At 34.0% G+C, this 24,659-nt stretch overlaps 1 protein-coding gene across 16 annotated transcripts; it reads left to right on the top strand.

Moving 5' to 3' along the window:
- The first annotated feature begins 1,541 nt into the window (after positions 1-1,541).
- zgc:153935 lies at positions 1,542-22,524 on the top strand. 16 transcript variants are annotated; one of them, XM_073942332.1, is made up of 12 exons: positions 1,542-1,605; positions 2,220-2,291; positions 14,875-15,197; positions 17,320-17,389; positions 18,705-18,833; positions 18,958-18,988; positions 19,272-19,424; positions 19,537-19,704; positions 19,805-19,979; positions 20,921-20,962; positions 21,077-21,354; positions 21,900-22,519. In XM_073942332.1, exons 5-11 carry the CDS (start codon positions 18,757-18,759, stop codon positions 21,325-21,327), a joined length of 897 nt encoding a protein of 298 aa, XP_073798433.1. In that variant the 5' UTR covers positions 1,542-1,605; positions 2,220-2,291; positions 14,875-15,197; positions 17,320-17,389; positions 18,705-18,756; the 3' UTR covers positions 21,328-21,354; positions 21,900-22,519. The 16 variants fall into 16 exon arrangements, with proteins under 16 accessions (XP_073798433.1, XP_073798422.1, XP_073798429.1 ...); XM_073942321.1 differs by having other exon boundaries at positions 18,958-19,086; XM_073942328.1 differs by having other exon boundaries at positions 14,872-15,197.
- The last annotated feature ends 2,135 nt before the right edge of the window (positions 22,525-24,659 follow it).

Genomic DNA, 24,659 nt, shown 5'->3' with positions numbered 1-24,659 from the left:
AGGAGCAAAGAATCAAGTAAGCACATAAAAGAGAAAAGAAAACAACAATAAAAAGAAAAACAAATAATATTACCTTATGTGTTAAGAAAATTAAAAAAGGAAAATAAGTTAACCGTTCTAATGGCTTTAAGATTTTTAGAGGAAGCAATAGTTCTAATGTACTGTTGAATTTCCTTTTCAAAAACAATAAAACAAGGTATACGCAGAGAGAATTTACAGCGGTGTATATGGAATTTAGCAAGGATTAAAAGGAGATTAATAATGAAATATTCCTTACTTTTATCATCAGGAGCATTAAAAAAACCCAGCAGGATATCCTTAAAAGATAACAAGAATCCTGGTAGTATTTTACGATGAATATCTAAAGAAAGTTCAATCCAAAAGCATTGTGTATGAGGGCAACTCCAAAAAATATGGTCAGCAGTTTCATTGGGTATATTACAGAACGAGCAGCATGTATCTATATCTGATTTAAATCTTTTCAAAAATGTCTTGGCTGGGTAAAATCTGTGTAACAGTTTAAATGAAATTTCTCTAATTTTGTTAGTTATTATATATTTTACAGATAATGACCAAACTTTTTTCCAATGAATTTGGTCATATATTTCCATCCAGAAAAACTTCACATATGGAGTTGTTACAATTTCCTTTTGAAAGAGAGACCTGATTTTATAATTACGTGAGGAAGGTTGTGATAAAAAACATATTTTTCCCTCTGAAGTTTCCAAGGGGTGCAATAGCACAGACGAAACACTGGATACTCCACCATAGCCTTTAAAAAGCATTTTAACACCTTTAGGAATTGCATCCGTTACAATGGAGTGTTCTTTAGGAGTCACCGGGAAACCAAACTTGCATAAAAACTCTTTATAATTTAAAAGAAAACCTTCTGAATTAAATAACTGAGATACAGTCAAAATATTTTTTTTCAAACCAACCATTTAAAAATAAAGATTTGTTTTTATACAGAATGTCCTGATTGTTCCAGATAAAATACTGATGAGGAGAAAAGTTGTGTTTGTAAATCAGTGACCATGCAAGTAAAGCTTGCTTATGAAAATTTGATATTTTATAAGAGATTCTATCAATCTTATAGTTACAAATCAGTAGAAAAGGGAGACCACCCAGTTTTGAAAAAAAGTAATTGGGGATAAAGTTCCAAATTGAGTTTGGGTTACTTATAAATTGCCTAAGCCAGTTTACTTTGAAAGTATTGTTTAAAGATGAAAAATCAAGAAAATTTAACCCTCCATATTCATACTTGTTCATAATTACAGATTTGTTGACAAAATGGATTTTATTCTTCCAGACAAAATTAAACATATTTTTATTCACACTTTTACAAACTTTATTATCTACATATAAAGAAAGTGCAAGGAATGTAAGCCTAGCTATATGTGACACCCCAAATATTGGTTTGCCACAATTGAGGATATTAATGATATGCATGTGTAAATGTATAAAGGGAATGGTGGTTCCGCCAGAGCGATAGAGGGCGCTAAGAGAGCACAGTGTGATTCAGCCTTTTCTGGACTGCTCGCGATAGCCCAGTAACATGGAGAGCTGATCACACGCATATCTTGTGTTTATTCCACCATTTAACAGGTTAGTTGACTGTTCTAAGTGTCAATCTGTATTGATATGGAAATAATACATGTTTGTGCATATTAAGTCTTTGAAAAAGATTTGTGTTTGATTACATTTACATGTTTAATGAGGGTTTAAAATCGCGATGTTTACCCGCGATTTAAGGGGATTTATATCTACTCAAATAGTTTAATAAAGGTGAATATGCTTGTATATACATGCATTTCAGTTCTAATAATGTTTAGTTTGCTTTAAAAAGTGCATGTGAGTAATCTATATGGGCAAAACATTCAGAGAATGTCATGTTTAATGCATTTTTGGTACAGATAAAAGCCAATTAAGTTTATTTGATTCATGTGACACTAAAGAGCGTGTGAATACACAGATGTACTACACAGCTATTGGCTGATGAATATATTTGTCAAAGAAATGCTGTTTATTTACAAGAAGGAGGCTGAAACAGTCAATATGTATGAACAGTAAATGCTATAGCAATGTATTTTAGATATTGCAAGTCTTGCCATTTAAATTTGTTTGATGTGAACATGTTGAGAAAAATAAAGATAGCCCAGTAACATGGAGAGCTGATCACACGCATATATTTGTCTTGTGTTTATTCCACCATTTAACAGATTGCTGGGATCGCTAAACTGTCAGCTGCTGATACAGGAGTCCTGGACCCGCTACATATACCCTCCGCTTTGGTAAGTAATACCCTGCCTCTTAAAGATAAGTCTCTCTGCAACCATGTCTGAAATCTTCTTTGTGTCTTTATAATAGCAGGATCAAAGTTCAGAGAAGATCTCCTTTCTTGGTTTTTAGTAATCACAATGCCTAAATATGTTACTTCAGACTTAACTGGGATATTGTAGACAGTGGGAGCCGCACACTCTTTAATTGACATTAGTTCACATTTGCTTAAGTTTAACTTTAGGCCTGACGCTTCAGAAAAACGTTTAATTTTATCAATAACTATATTAATTTGAGAGGCATCTTTTAAAAAAACAGTGGTGTCATCAGCCAACTGGCTAATAACTATTTCTCTACCTGCTAAACAGATACCCTGTACACCACTTTCATAAACAAATGTAGATAGTAGTTGCACACTAAGTAAAAATAAATAAGGAGATATAGGGCACCCCTGTCAAACCCCCCTAAATAAGTCAAATCTTGGTGAGGTGCCATTTTTTAATTTAATTGAAGAAGTGCCATTATTATATAGAGTTTTAATTGCTTTGCAAAACATGTCCCCAATTCCAAATTTATATAATGTCTTAACCATAAATTTATGCTCCAAGGAGTCAAATGCCTTATAAAAGTCTAGAAAAAGAATAAAGCTGTTCTCCTGTATTATTTCTGAGTAGTCCAATAAGTCAAGAACCAGCCTTATGTTATTAACAATATGTCTTTTGGCCATAAACCCAAATTGTGTCTCATCTATTACAGAGTTCAGTACAGATTTTAATCTTTTAGCAAATATAATAGCTAACAACTTATAGTCATTGTTAAGTAGAGAGACTGGTCGCCAGTTATCAATTAAAAGCAAATCCTTTTTGGATTTTGGGATAAGAGTAATTAATCCTTGCGTAAGGGTTGGGGGAAGGGTTTCCTTCTGAATACTTTCTTCAAAAACCTTGAATATATATGGAGACAACTCTTTAGAAAATAATTTGTAAAACTCTGAAGTAAGGCCATCAGTTCCTGGGGACTTACTGTTTTTAAGGTCATTAATCGAATCCCTAACCTCCAATAAAGTCAAGTCCTTGTCACAAAAGTCTCTATCATTACTTGAAATAGTTTTGTATTGTTTGACAGATTCAAAAAAATTACAAGCGGCCTCTTCCGAGTATCTTTCCTTATAAAGATTGCTATAAAATTTAGCACAATATTGAGCTATTTTTTTAGAACCATTAGTAACTATGCCATCAACATTTAAGGTTTCAATTAGTGAGCTCTTCAACAAGCTCTTTTCCAACCTAAAAAAGTATGCGGTATTACATTCTCCTTCTTCCATCCACTTTTGTCTTGATCTTATATAAGCTCCTTGTGCCCTGTAAGTGTACATACTATCTAATTTCATCTGTAGGGTGGCAAATCTGAGTTTGTCAGTTTCTGAAAGTAGCTCTGGAGGCTTAGAGGAGAGCCTAGTAATTTCTGTCACCACCATATTTTCTTCTGCTTGTTGATGTTTAGCTAAATTACTGCCAAATTTCCTGAAGTATTTGCCTATTTCAAACTTCAGCAGCTCCCATTGTCCACAATATGTGTTCTCTGAGGCTCTGCTCCAGTGTTTCTCAATCAATAATACAATATTCTTTTTAACATCTTCAAACTGGAGCAAAGAATTATTCAATTTCCAGTAAGAAGATGAGTATACATCAAGTAATGTAGAGAGACAAACTCCAAGAGAAACAGCACTGTGATCTGTAAGCAGAGAAGCGTGGATATCAACTGATTTACAGTTACTAGCTAAGCTCTGAGAAACTAACCAAAAGTCTGTTCGAGATTTTTTAGAATGATCCTTGCTACACCATGGATAAAGTTTCTGTTGTGGATTTTTTTCTCTCCAGATATCAACAACAGAGAATCTCAACAGAAAATTATTTAGAATTACATTTGTAGAGGCGGCCCTGGATGGAAACCTATCTAATTCACCATTTATTACCATATTGAAGTCTCCGCCCAAAATAATGGAAGAGTTAGGAAATTTGTCTACCCAATATTGAATTTTGTCACTTATTTCATTCAATAAAATTGTATTCTCCTTAGAAGTATTGTACCCATATATATTTACTAAAATTGAAGTATTTTGCCCAAGTGATACAACAAGCAATATAAAGTGACCCTTATCATCACTAACAGAATGCAAAATCGCCCCACAAAACTTGTTTTTTAAATAGCGACACCTGCTGACCGTTCTGTCCCATGAGACATCCACATATCCGTCCCCCACTGAGAACTCCAGAATTTAGCATCCTCCTTAACAGAATGGGTTTCTTGAAAAAAACAAAAGTCTGAACCATAGTTTTTACCAAACAAAAAAGTGCTTTACGCTTAACATTGTTTCTTAGACCCCTGACATTAAGTGAAATGAACGATAACGACATATAAGTGACATAAGACAAATAACAATTGTTGATTATATAAGGTCAAACAAAGGCAAAAAGTCAAAACTGACTAAAGATTAAAGGTATTGAGATGAACAGAGCTCAATGGCCAAGTTAAATCACTAAGTCATAAATCCAGCAGAAAAATAAGGTAAACTCAAAAGCCGTAATGACTGGAAACAGTCAAGTTCTCATTTAAGTGCTTAAACAGTAACCTCGACACCTTCAATGAATGCGCGTGTCCCGATGTAATATGCCACTTTTCCCAAGTGGTGCTCGCCTCTTTCACTTTGGGCCACAAGCTCTTCCTTCTTTCTCGGTCCAGAAATGACAGATCAGGGATAATAAGTGTAATCACAAATGTATAAATGAAAATGACCTCATAATGACAAAAGAGAACTTTTTGGTATTTATTGTCAAAGTGATCAATGTAACAGCTGTAATGACAAGCAGGTCAGCAAAAAGCAAAACAATTCTAGTGGCTGCAGCGGAGTTTTTAGGAATTACAGGAAATTCTGCCCAAACAATTCATGACATTCTCACTCGATCAGCAATAAATGATGCTTCTCAAATTTCTGATTAGCTTAATAGTTATAAGTATTCTACAATGGAATGAATGCAAGAAGTTTAATTGCAAATGGGCAAGAGTTTAAAAAATTTGTGTTAGAGTTAGAATATAAACCAAATGTTTATGTAAATGATTACTTTCCTATAATATGTCAATTAAATGTAAGGAATTTTAATAGTGGTCAATATCTTCAGAATCGCTGGAAATATGAGAAAGCAGATTGGGTAATTAGGGAATTACTGTGAAGAAAAATTAGTAAAGGTTAAAGAGGATACAGTGGAAATATTATGCAAGTCACTGACAGATTTAATAATACAATCAGCTAATTTATACATACCTATAAGAACTGCAGGTGAAAAAAGAGGAACATTCCATGGTGGACAGAAGAGTGCAGCAAGGCAATTAAAGAAAGAAATAAGGCATTCAAACAGCTTAGGAAAAACATGAATTTTGATAATATGCTGAAATACAAGAGAGCAAGAGCTAATGTAAGGAGACTGATTAAAACTGCTAAGAGGGAGGGATGGAGAAATTTTGCTTGACAATGGGGAAAGATACCACCATGGATCAAGTATGGAGAATGTTACAAAATATGAGTGGGAAAGGGAAAAAGAGAAAACAAATACCAGTGTTGATTGAGAAGGATGTAACTGCCATATCAGAAATTGAAAAGGCTAATATGCTTGGAAATGTTCTACAAAGATTATATTGTATAGAATTGGGGGATGAGTATGAAGAACGTAGAGGGAAGTTTATGGAAATGTATCCAAATATTTTGCATAATAAAATAAATGGAAATAGTTTTATGGATGTTGATTTTACAGCTTCAGAATTAAAAAGAGCACTTAGGAAATGTGCATATACTGCCCCAGGTGGAGACAAGGTAAACTATACTATGATTAAACATTTACCAGAAAAAGTTATTTTAGTGATACTTAAATTATATAACAGAATATGGAAAGAAGGAATAATCCCAAAAATATGGAAACAAGCAATTGTAATTCCGATTCAAAAACCAATGAAAGATTCTACAAAACCGGAAAATTACAGACCGATAGCACTGACATCAAATTTAGGTAAATTAATGGAAAAAATGATAGTGAATAGAATTAATTATGATTTGGAGAAAAAAGGAAAATATAGCAAATATCGATGTGGCTTTAGAAGAGGAAGATCAACTATTGACGCATTAAGTAAAGTCACTAATGTAATGAAATAGAAAAGGCAATTAACATAAAAGAGTTTATGGTAGTTGTGTACTTTGATATTGAAAAAGCATATGATACAGTTTGGCGTGAAGGATTGTTAGCTAAAGTTGATAAAATAAACATAGAAGGAAAATTATATAACTGGATATAACAATTTCTGAGTGATAGAACATTTATGGTTCAAGTGGGAAATACTAATTCTACATCTTTTAATGCAGAAAACGGTATTCCTCAAGGCAGTACTATTAGTCCATTGCTTTTTAATATAATGATATTTTCAAAAAATTAGGACCTGGGATAGAAAGTGCTCTTTATGCTGACGATGGAGCTATATGGAAACGAGGAAAAAAACGGAATCAAGTACTTAAAAATATACAAGATGCTATAGATAAGGTAGAAAGGTGGAGTAATTTTTGGAAATTAAAAATATCAGTCAGTAAGTCATGTTATATGATCTTTAGCAGGAAAAAGAAAATATCAAGTGACATTAAACTATCAATATATGGGAAATCATTAGTAGAGGTTAAAGAATTTAAATATCTAGGGATTTGGTTGGATAGCAGGTATACATGGAAATAACATATTGAGGAAGTGGAAAAGAAGTGTAGGAAAACTTTAAATGCAATGAGGGCAATAGCAGGCAAAGAATGGGGAGCAGAAAGATCATTAATGCTCACAGTATATCAGGCTCTAATAAGATCGGTACTTGATTATGGGTGATATATGCGGCAGCATCAAAAACTATTTTAAAAAGATTAGATAGGATCCAATATAGAGCACTTTGTATGTGTATAGGAGCTGTAAAATCAACTCCAGTTAATGCTTTGATTGTTGAAACAAACGAATTACCATTATATCTGTGTAGAGAGAAATTGGCGCTGGCATATTGGGCATCTATTAAAAGCTATGCTGGAGAGAATATTGTAAAAGAAACTTTAATAGATTGCTGGGAGTATACAAATAATAGAGGAAGAGGATTTGGATGCGATATACATAATATAGCAAAACAACACCAAGTATTTGATATAATGGGTAATAAAAGCCCAGTATGGAGTGAAGTCCCCTTATGGATAATACCTGAAGTTATTATCAATCCTGAGATCTTGGACAAAAGAAATGAATGGGAGGAAGCTGGTACACTTAAGCAAAATGTGTAACAAATGTATACAGATGGATCTAAAGATCCAGATAAAGGGGTAACAGGAATAGGAGTGTGTGTTCCTGATTTGGAAGTATTTATAAAAAAAGAACAACATCGGAATTGTCAATATATTCAGTTGAAATGGTTGCTATAGTGGGACTTGTGGATAGAGGAAGTGACACCAGACAGAGTGGTGATTTGCTCAGACTCTGCTTCAGTATTAAAATCATTAGACAGTCATCGGTCATCAAGAGAAGATTTAATGAATGAAGTATTTACACTATTATGGAGAATCCAAAGGAAAGGAATTCTAGTTGGGTTTTGCTGAATTCCAGCACACACAGGGGTGGTGGGAAATGAAATAAGTGATGAATTAGCAACTAAAAGAAAAGAAATAGACATTAATGTTCCATTAAGTAAAGGAGAAATTAAAAGTATTATAAAGAAAAATGTGACAACACAGTGGCAAAAAATATGGAATACAGATTTGAAGGGAACAGATCTATTTAAAATCAAAAAGAATGTGGACACTAAAATGGTTATTCATGGTAGGAATACGAAGGAAGAGGGGATTATTACCAGACTGAGAGTAGGGCATACCTGACTGAATGATTCACTGTTTTTAATTGGTGTACATGAGAATGGATTATGTGAATCTTGTAATGTAAAAGATACAATCCAGCATGATCCATGTACGTTTTGTTCATTTGTTTTCTATTTTCAAACGGAATAAAGGAAATGGAGAAAACGGCCGTTTTTTTGTTTTACACGGACCGCACAGTAGGTGGCGATATGTACAAAGAATACAAGTCGCCAAAAAACTAATAAGAAGAAGAAGTTGGGCACAAATATCTGAATCTGAAAGCGAAAGGGGAAGTCACTAGGCGAGAAGGAGAAGAGAAGAGTATAAGGTAATGCTGAAGTTTGCTAGCGACTCTAAATACCATCATCCCTTTGAAGCTTACAAAAACTCTTGAAGAAATGTTAGGAACGATTGAGAGTGTTAAGACCTTGAGAGACGGGAAAATGATTCTATACTGTAAAGATCATAAGCAACAGAAGATAGCCTTGGCTATGAAGACATTATTAGGGCATAAAGTAATATGTTCTATCCCAGAAGAAAAAAAAAATGGATTAGAGGAGTAATAACAGGAATCCCTACTGATGTTACAGTTGAGAAAATCAAACGAAATATCACTGGGGCAGCAGTAAAAGAAGTCAAACGGCTAATGCCTAGTTCACACTAAAGGATTTTAAGCCTGATTTGAGCCCGATTTGGAAGTTAACGAGCTCGCCGACAGATCGGGCTGTGATCGGGAAGAAATCTGCGGGTGCACGGCGCTCGCCGCTCTTTATGTGTGAACTACTAAACAACGCATCAACGAGGCTCGCTGACGCGTCGCCGACACCTTGCAGACGGAAATCCATCATTTAGCATGCTAAATATTCCAGAGCAGTCGGCAGACTCAACCCCACGTGTGGTCAGATGTAGTGACGAGGTGCAGCCAATGAGAGAGCATTTCAGCATGAGCTGAATGTCCGTGTGTTCAGGAGCTCAGCAGAAACATCTGTGATTGGTCAGAATGGGCATCGATGCACTCACTTCATTCTGCGTTAGTACAGACATGAGAGTAGGCTATATAACAGTGGAACTAGAATTCTGTAACTATTAGAATTACCATACTGCTCATTCTGACCATTCTCATATAAAACGCCATATTGTCACAACATATTTACATTCAAAGCTATTATTGAGATATTAAAATTAAGCTTTGAATGTCTGGCATCATATTTAATGACACCATTACCCTAAAAATATAATCTTTTTTTTGGTAATTCAGCCTATAAATATGTAGTTAAGATACTAAAACAGTTAAAGGTCTTGGCTTTCATTTGCACTTTCAAACAGGAGCTATTTAACAGCACAGAATATGCTGTTTTGAATGATATCTGAAGTAAATTGATGTTTTTGCCATAAGAAAGTTTTGTTTATGTTAGCAGGAAGTTGCTAGGCAAGAAAATGCACACATATTTAAAGTCACAGTGAAAAGTATCAGACATGCATGCAGTCATTTTGACCAATATGGTAATTTAAGGCAGAAATGCTCAGTTCTTTACTGTTTTGTAATAAAAAAATAACAATGTCAGAAAAAAATACACTGATAGTTAGAAAACGACAGGGTGTTATAAATATGTTAGTTTTATTTCAAACAGTTATAAAATTACAAAAATTTAAAACTCTCTGTGTATCTATCCACTGGAACCTTGCAGATGAGTGATTGATCCACTAATAAATTAGGTGATTTGACGATGTTTTTAAATGCTTTCTCCAAAGCTTGAAACGCTGTCAGTGATGTCATCAGCACACAAGCAGCCAATAGTGTTCAACTTTTTCTGACGACTCCTCCCTCAAAATTTCATTCGCTGTGGTTTGGTAGCTTGAATGAGCTGATGGGGAATGAGTTGTAGTCAGATCATGTAGTGTGTGACCCCCCTCTTGTGGATCACAGTGTTGCGTAGTGTGAACACCTCAGAGATTAAAAGACACAAAGTCAAGTCATGTAGTGTGAACGGCACAGCGATCTGCTGATGTTTAAAATCCTGTAGTGTGAACTAGGCTTAAAATGCGTTAGGAATAACGAAAAGTAGACAGTCTGTCTGTAATGATTCATTTTGATGAAAACAAACTACCGGAGAGGGTGTACTTAGGATATTTGAGCTACAACGTTAGGCTATATGTCCCCCCGCCAAAACGCTGTTACAAATGCCAAAAGTTCAGACACGTAGCGGCAGTTTGTAGAGGGAAACAGAGATGTGCGAGATGTGGGGGAGACCATGAGTATGGTAAATGTGGGCAGGAAGTAAAGCCAAGGTGTTGTAATTGTGGTGGGGAACACAGTGCGGGCTATGGAGGATGTCAAGTTAGGAAAAATGCAGTACAAGTCCAAAATGTCCGAATGGCTGAGGGAATTTCGTATGCTCAAGCTCTAAAGAAAGTTAAACAGACATCAAGAGAAACAGAAACCAGAGTAACAGAATCTCAACAAAAAGCAACGACGAAAGAACAAAATAAAGATAATGAAGTATGTATTGACAAAGTATTGTTCTTCACATTTATAGCAGAAGTAGTTAATTGCTCTGCGCAGACGGAGAGCAGGACCGAGAGAATTAAAATCATTATCAGAGCTGCTTCAAAGTATTTGGAATTAGAGGGTGTTACAGTAGATATGATAAACGATAGACTCAAGATACAATCAGGAACTAGTCAGACAGTATATAGTCAACCATGTGGAAGTATATAATGGTATTAACAATACTGCAGTGGAATGCAAGAAGCCTAATTGCAAATGGACAAGAATTTAAAAAATTCATAGTAGATCATGAAAATAGCCCTGACATTATATGTGTTCAGGAAACTTGGCTTAAGTCACATTTAGATTTTGTAATTAATGGATACACTTCGGTAAGAAAAGATAGAGACAAATCTAATGGTGGTGGGGTAGCTACATTTATTAAACAGAGTATTGGTATAGGGCAGTTAAGATCACTGGGGAACAAGAAGCTGTGGCAGTTGAAATATGCGATGGAACACAGAAAGTTAGAATAATAAACTATTATAATCCATGTGATAAATTAAGTAAGGACAATCTAGAACATATCCAAGGGAATGGAAATCATAAAATCGTGTGGTGCAGGGATTTTAATGCTCACAACACTTTATGGGGGAGTAAAAAACAGATTACAATGGACTAATTATAGAAGATATGCTGGATTGGGGAGGATTAGTATGTATTAATGATGGAGGTTACACAAGAGTAGAGTTAATAAAAGGAAAATACTCAAATTTAGATTCAACACTAGTTTCTGAAAGCCTAGCTGGAAGATGCGATTGGAAAGTATTAAAGCAAAACACAATTGGTTGTGATCATTATTCAATTCTAAGTTCAATTGGAATGCAGATAATTCGAACTGTGGTAGAGAGAATGCCAAGGTGGAAATTTAGAACAGCCGACTGGGAAAATTTTAAGGAATTGTGTAATAATAGATTGTCTGAAATAGATAGATGTGAGGATGATGTGGAAGTTATTAATTCTAAACTTTGTGAAGTTCTTAAGAGCACTGCGGAAGAAGTAATAGGAAGAAAGAAAGCTAATGGTAAGAAGAAAGCAGTTCCTTGGTGGAATGAAGAGTGCAGCGAAGTAGTAAGTAAAAGGAATAAAGCATTAAAAAAAGTTAGAAAAACATTAAATTATAATGACTTTATAAATTATAAAAGAGCTCAGGCAATAGTGAGGAAAATAATTAGAAGGGCAAAAAAAATTTATTAGAGAGAGTACTGTGACAGTATTGGGGAGGATATCAATGTATCTGACATATGGGGTATGATAAGGAAAATGGCAGGAAAACAAAGAAATAATAATATTCCTACATTGACAGAAAATAACAGATTAGTAATTTCTGATATGGAGAAAGCTGAAGTTCTAGCAATTTTTTTTCCCAGAATTCATAGTAACGCTAACCTATCTGAAGAAATTAGAAGAAATAGGAAACAGATCTTGATCAGGAATCCGTGGTTGTTGGAAAACAAAGGGCCATCTGAAAGTACATTAGATAGGGAATTTACATTATTTGAGTTAAAAAAAGCATTGGCAGAAGGTAAGAAAACCTCCCCTGGAAAAGATGAAATTTGTAATGAAATGATCAAGCATTTATCAGATAATTCATTATGTATAATACTAAAATTATTTAATAAAGTATGGGAGTCAGGGATTTTACCAGCAGGGTGGAAACACGGTGTCATAATACCAATTGCAAAACCAGGTAAAGATCATTCACAACCAAATAACTACAGACCCATAGCATTAACTTCTAATATTTGTAAATTAATGGAACGCATGGTAATGAGCAGACTGGTTCATGCTATCGAGAAGGAAAACTTTTTTGCCACATATCAAAGTGGTTTCAGGAAGGGACGTAATACAATAGATTCAGTGATTTGTTTGGAATCAGAAATAAGAAAGGCACAAGTAAATAAGGAAGTGTTGGTGGGAGTATTTTTCGATATTGAAAAAGCATATGACATGATGTGGAGAGAAGGACTTTTAATTAAATTAGAAAAAATGTAAATTAATGGGAAAATGTATAATTGGATCAAGAACTTTTTGTTAAAAAGAACAATACAAGTTAGAGTGGGTTCTGCATTCTCCCAAATATATAAGGTAGAGAACGGAACACCACAAGGGAGTGTTAGTAGCCCTATCCTATTTAATATCATGATAAATGACATCTTTTCAAAAATGGAGTTGGGGATCGGGAGATCTTTATATGCAGATGATGGTGCGCTATGGAAGAGGGGAAGAAATGTAGTTCATGTAGAAAGGTGTTTGCAGAATGCAGTTAGGAAAGTACAAGATTGGGCAGATGAGTGGGGGTTTAGATTTTCTACTGATAAAACTCAGGTTATTTGTTTTTCAAAAAAGAAAGTTAATCCAAATTTAAATATTAACATATACAGACAGAAAATAGAACAGGTATCAGTAATTAGATATTTAGGAATGTGGATGGATGTAAAACTGAATTTTAATATGCATATTCAAAAAATAATAGATAAATGTAAAAAAGGGAATAAATGTGATGAGGTGTTTGGCAGGAGCTGAATGGGGTGCATGTAGTTTCTCGCTTAAAAGAATCTATAATGCACTGGTAAGATCTACTATAGATTATGGATGCGTAGTATATAGTTCCGCAGCTAAAACTCAGTTGTTGAAAATAGATGCGATTCAATCTCAGGCACTGAGAATATGCTGTGGAGCATTAAGAACTACACCAATTATAGCATTACAAGTAGAGATGGGGTAAATGCCTCTTAATGTTAGAAGAATTAAGTTAAAAATGAGATATTGGGTTAGCATTAAAAGCCAAGAAGAGAGGCACCCAGTAAAGACAGTACTAAAGGAATGTTGGGAATATGGACATAAAAAGATAGATAGTTTTGGTTGGACAGTAAATGAGGAGGCTCAAAATATGGGCATAAGAGACATCAATTTAGCCCCTGCTGTGCCAACCTCTACGATTCCGCCTTGGCTTTTCCATATGCCAGTAGTCGATTTATTACTACATGAGGAAAAACACAAAACTAATATGTTAAATGAAAAAAGAAATACAACAATACATAAATCAGTCATATTTCAATTATTTACAGATATATACAGATGGGTCAAAAGATCCTAAAGATGAAAAAACGGCAGTAGCAGTTTACATCCCAAAATTCAATATTAAAATATCAAAAAGAATATCGGACCGACTTTCTTTGTACACTACAGAAATAGTAGCTATACTTCTTGCTCTTTAGTGGATAGAAGAAGTGAAACCATTAAGATCAGTAATATGCTCGGATTCTCTGTCAGTACCAAACGACTTAATTACTGGAACATCTAAGGCAAGACAGGACATAATGAATGAGATAATGCTAAATTTATTTAGAATCAGACAGGGTCAGACAGGGGACTTTTTGTAAGCTTCTTGTGGATTCCTGGTCATATGGGAGTAGTAGGTAATGAAGAGGCAGACCAACTTGCAAAGTAAGCATTAAAACATAATCAAATAGAAATAAAAATAAGTAAGGCAGAGATAAAAAAAAAACATAATTGCAAAAGAAACGGGTAGAATGTGGCAAATGGAGTGGGATAATGGAGAAAAAGGCAGACATATGCATAATATTCAAGGATGTGTGGGTGGTACTAGAAATAAGTTTGGTAATAGAAAGAATGATGTGGTGATAACTAGGTTGCGTGTTGGTCATTGTTTGCTAAACCAGTATAAGTTTAGAATAGGGAAGCAGGAGACAGGATGTTGTGATAAATGGGGGAAAATAGAAACATTAGAACATGTAATTACAGAATGTGTGGCATATGAAAATCAGAGATATCAATTAGTTCAAGGATTAAGCATTTATGGGATTAAAAATTTGTCATTTCAGACCCTATTAGGAAACGGTTCAAATCAAGTTAAAATAATAATGCAATTAATTAATTACTTAAAGGAAACAAAATTGATTAATAGAATTTAAGAATAGCTTAGCAAAATAAGGAATTAAAATTTGATATGGTATTTAACTTGTATTTTTTTTCTTTTTTTTCTCCTCTCCTCCTACTCTTCTTCCTGTTCTCTCTTCCCTTTGGTAATCTCATCCCTCCATTCGTATCATATCTTTTGTACTCATGCTTTTTCCTACATTATGCGCTCCACACTCCTATCCAGTAGGTGGCGGAAATGCACCATATAAGTTGGTCTGCCAACCACCATTAACCCCATAAGAAGAAGAAGAAGAACACAAAGAAGAAGAGGAAGTTTTGCAGTTTGCATTATTGATATTTTAATTAGCCAAAATGAGCAACTCACAACCTTACAGACGCTTTAGTGATGAAAATTACAAAAACTGGCTAAAAATAGCAGAGAGTCTTCACATACTGCGAAACAGCATGCAGGACTTTATTGAAAAGGAAACTGAAACTTATCACAAGGCTCTGCTAAACAAACAGCAGCTCAGTGGACAACGTTGTGAGCAAACCTGCAAAAATAATAAGGTAACGTAAATCGTACATAGAAATTGTAAATTGTACCTGGAAATCTAAGCTTAAGTAAATACTGGAGTCGGGGTTCAATCTTCAACTGGCTGGCAGGAGTGATAAAACATTGTTTTGTCATTCAAAACTATTCTGAGAAAATATTAGTGTGAAAGTTTGTAGAAAAATGTTAACACGAGTCCACAGCTGACAAAAATAATGAGTCCTTAATAGCTCAGTTAGTGGAGTCCCCAACAGCTCACATGTCGCTTAATGCGTGTGCTTTAACTACTTGAGTTCGAATCCCGTTGATGACATACACATTATAATTATTTTTTAGATTAATTTAGGTTATATACTGCTGTGTTACACAAATATTAAAATAAAAAAATGTTTACAATGACACTGACATCAAGTAATAAAAATATTTATTTGGTATGGGCTTGTTTTGCTGCTGTGGAAAAAGTAACGAATCTGCCAATCTGCAAGCATGAATAGCTTAACGTTACATCTGGAAAGGGACACCAGCCATAGATATATACACAAAATATCGCATAGGGACCCTAAGCATGCGTCAATAGCGCCGCCACATTGGTACAGCGCTCCCAGGACAAATGTCATTCAACCGCACTAGTCAAGACAGTGTTATTGTGTGAAGATGCGGGACTTTAGCACTGTCTACGGGTGTAGAAACAAGCAAACAAAGAAATCAAAGCACAAAGGCAGAACATTTCATAGGTAATATTAAGTTTTTTTCTGTTTTTGTATGTTCTGAACTTTTGTGCTAATCAGGTAACGTTATTGATGATAACAGTCACTTACTGCACTCACCATAAGGCAAAGCAGCTCAACTCGCACTAAACACTCGGCTTATGCTAGTTTTGTTAAATAAAATCAGCAAACAATGCAAAAGAAATATGAGGCCAGGCTGGTCAAGTTGGTTTTAGCTGGATTTGGCTGGTCATTTTCCAGCCTGACCAGCTAAGACCAGGCTGGAAATAACTGAAAACCAGCCTGGAAATGGCCATAACCCCTCTAAAACCAGCCTGGTCAACCAGCTGAAACCAGCCAACCAGCCTAGGCTGGTTTAAGCTGGATTTTTCAGCAGGGAGAAGAGGAGGTATGTTTCAGGACATGATTAGATCAAATTTAACAGGGAGGGTGAATAGAAAATTTCTGTACACACAAACACAAGCTTTTTGTCAGGAATGCCAGTGCGGTCACTGATCCATCAATGCAGAAAAGTGATGTAAAATTATAATTTTCGTAATTAGAAAAATAAATTTACATACTAACATCCAGGAAAACTCCCGATCATAGATATATGTGTATATGTGCATATCTCTGGCTTTGGATGGCCACAGTCCTCCACTGTACATTGGTCCCGCGTTCATTTCAAAGGAGCGCTACCCTGTAGCAAGATGGCGGCGCTATTGATGCATTCCGTCCAATAGACAACAATAGGCCAGGCAACATCTAATGTATATATCTATGGAAACCAGCAAAGAGCATAGAATCATCAACAGAGGTAAAGTTGGTTTTAAATTCATACATTCGGACTTTCTCCTTAATAATATAATTTCATAAAAGTATTATTTGGAAACTAAATAGCGAAATTATTTGATCAATTATATTAGCAGCCAACGATTATCAGAGTACAACATTGTTCACAGCAAAAAAAAAAAACAGTGTTTATGTTGTTTTCAAGTCACACTTGCAGAATATTTTATACCGAATATTCAAAATACCCTCACCATGGTATACAATATAGGGTGTAGAGGTAAAGTTGGTTTTAACCTACTTATGTGACTTGAAAACAACATTAACACTGTTTATTTTACTGTGAACAATGTTGTACTTTGACAGTCATTGGCTGCTAATATAATTTCAGTTAAACCGTAACACCGGAAGTAACAACATTAAGCCAAAAAATTATAATTATTTAAAAAAATTGGCTAAGACCAAATTTTCCTAAAACTTAATGACTACAATTATTTACAGATTACTGAGCTTTAAAGGTGTCATTTTTGTATACATTTTATTTATCATTAGTAAAATTTGTCTGTTCATCTATTCGCATATTTTTCTACTCGTGTGTATCTTTATCCGTCTATCACTTCTTTGTGGTTATCTGTCTGTCTAGACCAGGGGTGCCCAAACTTTTTCTTATGAAAGGCCAAAAACCAAACTTGATTGTGGGCCGTAGGCCAAAGGTAAATATACCAAACTGTATTACAATAACTTTTCCATGACTAACTAAAAATGTATTTCCTAATGTTTAAAACTAACTACAAAACATTACTTTAAATAACTTCAACTAATGCAGTATATATATTTTTAATGTTTTATAATGAGATTATTACCGTAAAAACATAAATAATCCCATTAACCACAGAATGAAGTTCAATGCTAAATACACTAAGCTGCACATGCCTTTGATTTGGTTTGCTCGCACATGTCTTGTGCATTGGCTTCTATCCTTCGAGTGACAGTATTTACAAGTCAGATTCATTTTCAAAACAAAACAAATGACAAGATAAGCAAAAGATGAAATTAAATTCTAAATGACCATCATTGTCAGAAATATTAACCCCAGCCAAGCTCCTTATCCTCCCTCTCCACTTAAATGGGATGGTGGGCCAAATCAAAGGCTAACATGGGCCAACTTTGGCCCGCGGGCCCTAGTTTGGGCATCTCTGCTTTAGGCAGAAGAAAAAATAACAAAACTATCTGGATATTACAAAAATTCAACATTAGTTTATTATATTTTGTTATCATTTGTTTATTTAGTTAGATCTTCATTAGACATGCCCTAAGCCTAAGGCACTGGTGTCAAACTACTTTCCTGGAGTGCAGCTCTACACAGGTTACTTTAATAAAACACATTTGAACAAACTAATTAAGTCATTTAGGGTTGCTTGAAATCCATGGGTAATGTGTTACAGTAGGGCTGCCGATAAACTCTGCAGGGCTGCAGCCCTCCAGGAACCGAGTTTGACAGCCCTGCCCTAATGCTGATGATACACATGGCAAATTTTTGAGGAATGTTGCTGGACAAGTTTGGGAAATTATGCCATAAGTGGGCAACCAGGTGAGACACGGGGTAACTGATTAGGGCACTGTATTACAGATACAATTTTCTTTCCCATTTTTAAATCTTAAAGTAGCCAAGCAACATCATGCAAAACTGCTACATTTCCCAAAAAGTTGTCCAGTGTATCATCAGCAGTAGGGAACACACACAGCTCTTAAATTTAAACATTATACCATACATAAAGATTAATTACACAACAATGTCAAATTATACACATTGCTTTCTCATAATTTAATGTATCAAATACATTATATATATAATACAATATTTCACCTTCATTAAATATAAACATTTAATTCTTACATTTAACCTCTTATAAATACAGAACTCCCAGTTGTGTCTTAACCTGCTTTTTAGATTTTTTTTTAAAATGTAGAGTCAAAGATTATTGGAGTATCTGTACGTTTCTGACTGTGTACTGCTGCTTCCACCAGTCTCTCTGCCAACTGTGTGAATATTGGAAGAATGAAATTGTGACCAATCACAATGAGGGTGGTAGAAATGTACACTGGGACAATTGCCGGCCACATCTATGGGCCACAAATAAATGGGAAGTTGCAAAGGTAAGAACATTTTATCGTTAAAAACAATCACCTGTTGCGTTAACTTGTTGTATATTTGCTGTCAGTGAACAAATCTATGTCCATTATATTTTTGACTGCGTGTTTTTCATACTTTTATCGACAGGCATACATGCCACGTGGGCACAAACAGCATTGTGAGTTTGCCCAGTTTGATATTTCTGCCATTCTTAACTTTCTGAGTGCCTGTAAACATTTTAAGCCATTTTTGACTAAGGGGGAAAATGTGAAAAAGGTAAATACTGTTTTCTACCCCTAAGATTTTTCTTTTTGATGTTAAATCATTATAAACCTTTTTATCTGTTCTTCTCCAATATTATTATGTGCTGGAAACCGGCTAAACTGTATTGTTACAGATATTCAAACATCAAATGTCACTTTATATAAGATTATTACAACTGTATATTTTGAATAATTCAGGTTATAAATGTTCGGAATGTTGTGATGCACTCCCCTGACCTTAAAATGAACAATGAGGATATGAACAGACACCTTGAAACAATTTTCCAGTTTGCCGATATGCTTAATTCCAAGGTATCAGCACTCTCAGTCTTGAGAGAGAAGATAGAACAGGTGAATGAAATCCAGATTATGATAAGCCTGTTTTTTTTATCACATCCTTTTATTATTTATACTTGATTTCAGCACTTGACTGAAATTTTTTTGTTTTACATTTTCTGAGTAGTTTAACAACATTTTGGACAAGAATTTCAATCAAACAGAAGTAGATGGTCAACATAAAGATCTCAAGACCATGGTAGACTTCCAGGAAGTTCTGAACCGTGAGCAACAAGCCTTGAAAGACAGGATTGAATACTTGATCACACACTTTGAAGGGAACCTTGATAAAAATGTAAGTACATCAGAAATAAAAATAAAATATGAACACTTAACTTTGTTAGCTATTTATGAATTGCCACCATGTTTGTTCTAAACCATGACTTTATGTTAAGGAAAATTCCCCGGACATGACTACTCTCATGGAGTTTTTGCACCAAAACAAAGATCTTCTGGAGAATCTAGGCCCTGAAGTTTACAAACTTAAAGGGATGCAAACAAAGTTAAATCAGCATGAGAAACAGATCAACAACTTGACAAACAGAGTGGACCAATTAGAAAAGGTGAAAGGTAAGAAGTTCCGATACTCTGATTTACAAATTATGTATTACACAGAACATTTGTCATTAATAGAATAATGTTTTTGGACATGCACTTAAAGGAAAGGTTCACTTAAAAAATTTTATTTACTCACTATTCTCCATGAAGTGGTTCCAAACCTTATGAGCATATTTCTTCTGTTGAACACTTCTTTCTTTATTTAAAAGAAAGCTGAAAACCTATATACAAATGTATACAAATACTAAATATTTGTAATACAAACTTTGATACAAATTCAACAGAATAAAGAAAGTCAAACAAATTTAACAAGTGAAGGGTGAGTGAATCATGACAGAACTTTTTTTTTTTTTAAACTATTCCTTTAGCTTTGTTTATTCCATTTGGATGAGAATGTTATACTTTAAACTTATATTAAATGCAGGTTTTCGAACTGCACTTTATGGATATTAAATTCATTAGTCGTAAAGCATAAATGCAAGCATATATGGTAAAAAAAATCTTAAAATTTGTATGTGGTGTATTTAAATATTTTTTACATTTTAAATGTTACATTTAAATTTAATATCTAATAACAAACAAAACTTTTACAAGCAGAATCACACGTATTCTGTCCAACCCTGATCAAACACATAGGGATCAATTAGTTAGGACCTGAGCAGCACTTGATTATTACAGGCAGGTGAGTTTGACATGGGTTGCTACTGAAGGAACAGGGCTGAGCACCCCTGGTTTAAACAGATGCTTTAAAGATACCTAATCTAGGATAATCTGTAATCATTATAGGTATTGTGTATATATTTACACATATATGGTTTTATATTAGTATTAACACTTGTGTCTCAAATTTTTTTTATTTTAACTGCGAGTAGTATAATATGCACATTATAATCTTGAATGACTTTTAATAATCTTTTTGATCATCTGTTTATAAACTTGTTTTATTTCTACAGAGACCACAAATACAGCTGGACAATCAAGCAGTCAAATAACAAGTGAGTGTTTTAATACGTGTTATTGGATGTAGAATGAGTAAATGACCCTGTCAACAGACTTTGTAAAATATGAAATATATTTTGAACAAATGTTTATATTGTTTGGATTCACAGATTATCCCAAGTTTATCAAAGACAACAGAAGTTGGTTGATTAACACTGTGAAGAACATTGATCAAATTCTGGATGATCTCTCTGAGTTACACAGTGAATCAGTTGCAAATGTGAAAGCAAAGCAAACAAAACAAGCGATGATGAGGGAACTGCTTCTGTACGTGAATTGTGAAAGGATTGCTAAAGACCTGTTTAATGCTTTGTTAAAGCATGAAAAACGTCCTATGGAGGAACGGCTCAAGGGCTTATAGGAGCCCATAATCATGTCCGGTGGGGAGGTATGGAAAACAATGGCTGACTGATCACCTGTGTATATGTACTTTTGCCATCAAATAAAGAAGACAGAAGCTATTTCCATCTAAAGGTGTCCATTAAATGTATGCACAAAGCTGGAATATTATTTCAGAATATACCATCATTGCCTTCCAATAAGTCAAAGAACAAAATATATATAATTTTTTTTTAATAATTAAATACTTTTGCCCTGATGACAAGGACATAACTCAATTATAACTGGCTTTTAGTGGCGTAGATGGTCAAGATAATTCTGGGAGGTAATACCAAACCACTTTGATGACAGACTTTGGCTAAAGGATTTTGCAATAAACAAAACAACATAGCTGATGTTTTACAATGTATTTGGTTTATTTGTTTGTCTGTTAATGCCGTTCCATCAAGCCAATTTTTAATTCTATTAAATCAATTATTGAGGAATTTCCTTTTAGCATTTTTAATACGATTTTCCAAAATGTGCATACAAATATTTGGATGGAAACATGGCTACAGAAGTGTTTTATTTATTTATTTTTTGCTTCTGTTACAGACACATCACCAGTCAGCCTTGGATATAATTGAACAAGCTCTTAATCGCCAAAGACACATGAAGCAAAAACCTGTGCACAGCAACGGAACGCACTTGTTTGTCTATTGTTTTGTTACAGGGATGCATTTATTACTGTTATGGAAAGTGCAAATTTTGCCTGCATGAAAGAAATCTCATATAAAGATTTAATATATGGCAACACAAGCAAATCACATATGATAAACAAGTTCATGTTTGGATTTCACAGATATAAAATGTCATATAAGCACACGCTATGTGCAACATGTATTGCAAATCAGCAGTTTATATATACTTTTTTCAATCATTAAACATGTACATACAGTATATGTTGAAATACATTAGCTACAAAGAAAGCAGAGGTAACAGGAATGAAGTTGATCAGATCTTTGATGTTAATGTGGCAGGATTACATCTTACAGTATAAGCACAGGGTAGATTTTTATTGAGTTTAATAATTGGATGTCAATATAACCTAACATCTCGCGTGCATAAAGTGGCAATCATCTTGTATAAGATTGTAGAATAGTTTGTACTTTTTCATGTTTTTATATATATACTGGTTCTCAGTTTTAAATAAATATCAGTTTATTTTGTTCATACATGAGCCGTTTTTATTCAGTTTTATTTCATTTGATCTTGATAATGAATGATATGTATGTGTATAAGGTCACTGGTTTAAGTCCCGGCTGGACCAGTTGGCATTTCTGTGTGGAGATTGCATGTTCTCCCCGTGTTTGCAAGGGTTTCCTGCGGGTGCTCTGGTTTCCCCCACAGTCCAAAGACGTGCTATATGTGAATTGGATTGACTAAGTTGGCCGTAGTGTATGAGTCTGTGTGAATGCCAGAGTGTATGAGTGTTTCTCAGTGTTGCGTAAAACATATGCTGTAATAGTTGGCGGTTCACTCCGCTGTGGCTACCCATGATAAATAAGAGACTAAGCCTAAGGAAAGAAAAACTAATTACATAATTAAATGAATAATTATTAAAATTAACACAATTCAAAATCAGATTGATTTGGCATATTTTAGGCTCCATATAGATACTCATGAACATAAATATTGTTTTTATGTTGTAAAGTGCAGGGTTCATGGAAAACCTGGAAAAGTCATGGAATTTTGACTTGCAGTAAATTGACTTAAATAAAATTTTATTTAAAGAAAAGTCATGGAATTTTAGTAGTAAAAATATGTATGAACCCTGGAAGTGGTCTTCTTTAATGTTCCACAACAGATGTAGAGACGTATAAAACTTTCTCATGGTTTTGTTTTCAATATTGTAATTCAGGTTTAAATATTGTAATACATTTTTCATTGTAAAATGTATACCTTGTTTTAGAATGTTCAGAGAAGATTCTAAAGTAACTTTTACATATTTTTTTATTGCTAAAATAGAATAAACCTTTCAAACAGCAAAAAGCTGTTTCGATCATTTGGCAAAAACATCATCATAGTGGGAATGACAGTAAAATGACAGTAAAATAATTGACACTGTACAAAAAAAAAACTTGGTTTCTTTAGTTTTTTTTTTTTTTACTTAGCACAATCAGCTAACAAGTCTCTAATTAAAATGAGGCAATGGAAACACCAATTGGAATAAAATCACACTGTTCTTAAGGCAGGATTGAATTGATGCGGTTTCAGTGTTTTTTTCTTTCAATGTAAACCATACTTATTTAATTTTAGTTGAACAAATGCAGATTTTGCGATCATTTTGATATATAAGTTATCTATAATAATAACATTTTCAGGGTGCAAAACTGGCAAAAAAATCTGATAAATTTTAACGTTTCAATGATAGAGTTGCTAATCTTTTAACATTTATTAAATGTTAGTTTCAGTGTAAATATTGATACAATTTTATTGAGTTAATGCTGATTTTGTGACCATTTCGATATAAATATCGCAGTTGAAATAACATTATCTCAGGGTGTTAAACGCTAAGATTGTTTCAAAAATAGTTTAATTGATCTTTTAACATTTATCCAATGTTGATTAAAGGTCTGCTATCTTGAAATGGTGGGCATTTTTTCTTCAACTTGTGTGTGTGTGTGTGTGTGTATATATATATATATATATATATATATATATATATGTGTGTGTGTGTGTGTGTGTGTGTGTGTTAAAATAAGCCTATCCTGCAAGGCTGCATTTATTTAATCAAAAATACAGTACACATTGCAAAATGTTATCGCACTATAAAATAACTGTTCAAAAGTAGTTAATAATGTAATAATTTTTTCCAGTGATTTAAAAGATGAATTATCAGTCTTCAGAGTCACATGTTCTTTCTGAAATCATTTTAATAATAATTACTTGTTATTATAATTATTATTAATAGTAATAATAATAAAAACAATAATGACTGGAGTAATAATTTTATTTGAACAGAATACTTAAAAAAAAAAAAAACCCGACCAATACACACTACCGGTGAAAAGTTTGGTATGTTATTCACACTCAATCAGATTTTCAGCCTTGATGACATCATGGAACCTCAGAGTTCCATTTGGAATAATGGCTAGTGCATCTACAGATGAGAAACCCTAGATCATCGACTGTGATTCAGAGTGAAAGATCGACTTTACAGCTTCAAAAGCCGATTTCTGCTGCATATCATGGATTTCAGGAAAAAGAAACCGTCATATATGCAGGAGGAATCAACAACAAGTAACTGCACATGCCAAAACACGGACTATATGAGTTAAAGGTTAATGCAGGCCATGTAATGTTAATTTCAAC

Source organism: Danio rerio, chromosome 25 (genome assembly GCF_049306965.1).
Source record: "Danio rerio strain Tuebingen ecotype United States chromosome 25, GRCz12tu, whole genome shotgun sequence".
Classification (NCBI taxonomy): Eukaryota; Metazoa; Chordata; class Actinopteri; order Cypriniformes; family Danionidae; genus Danio; species Danio rerio.
Note: the sequence above shows the minus strand (reverse complement) of the source record. Positions and strands in the feature narration are given on the sequence as shown.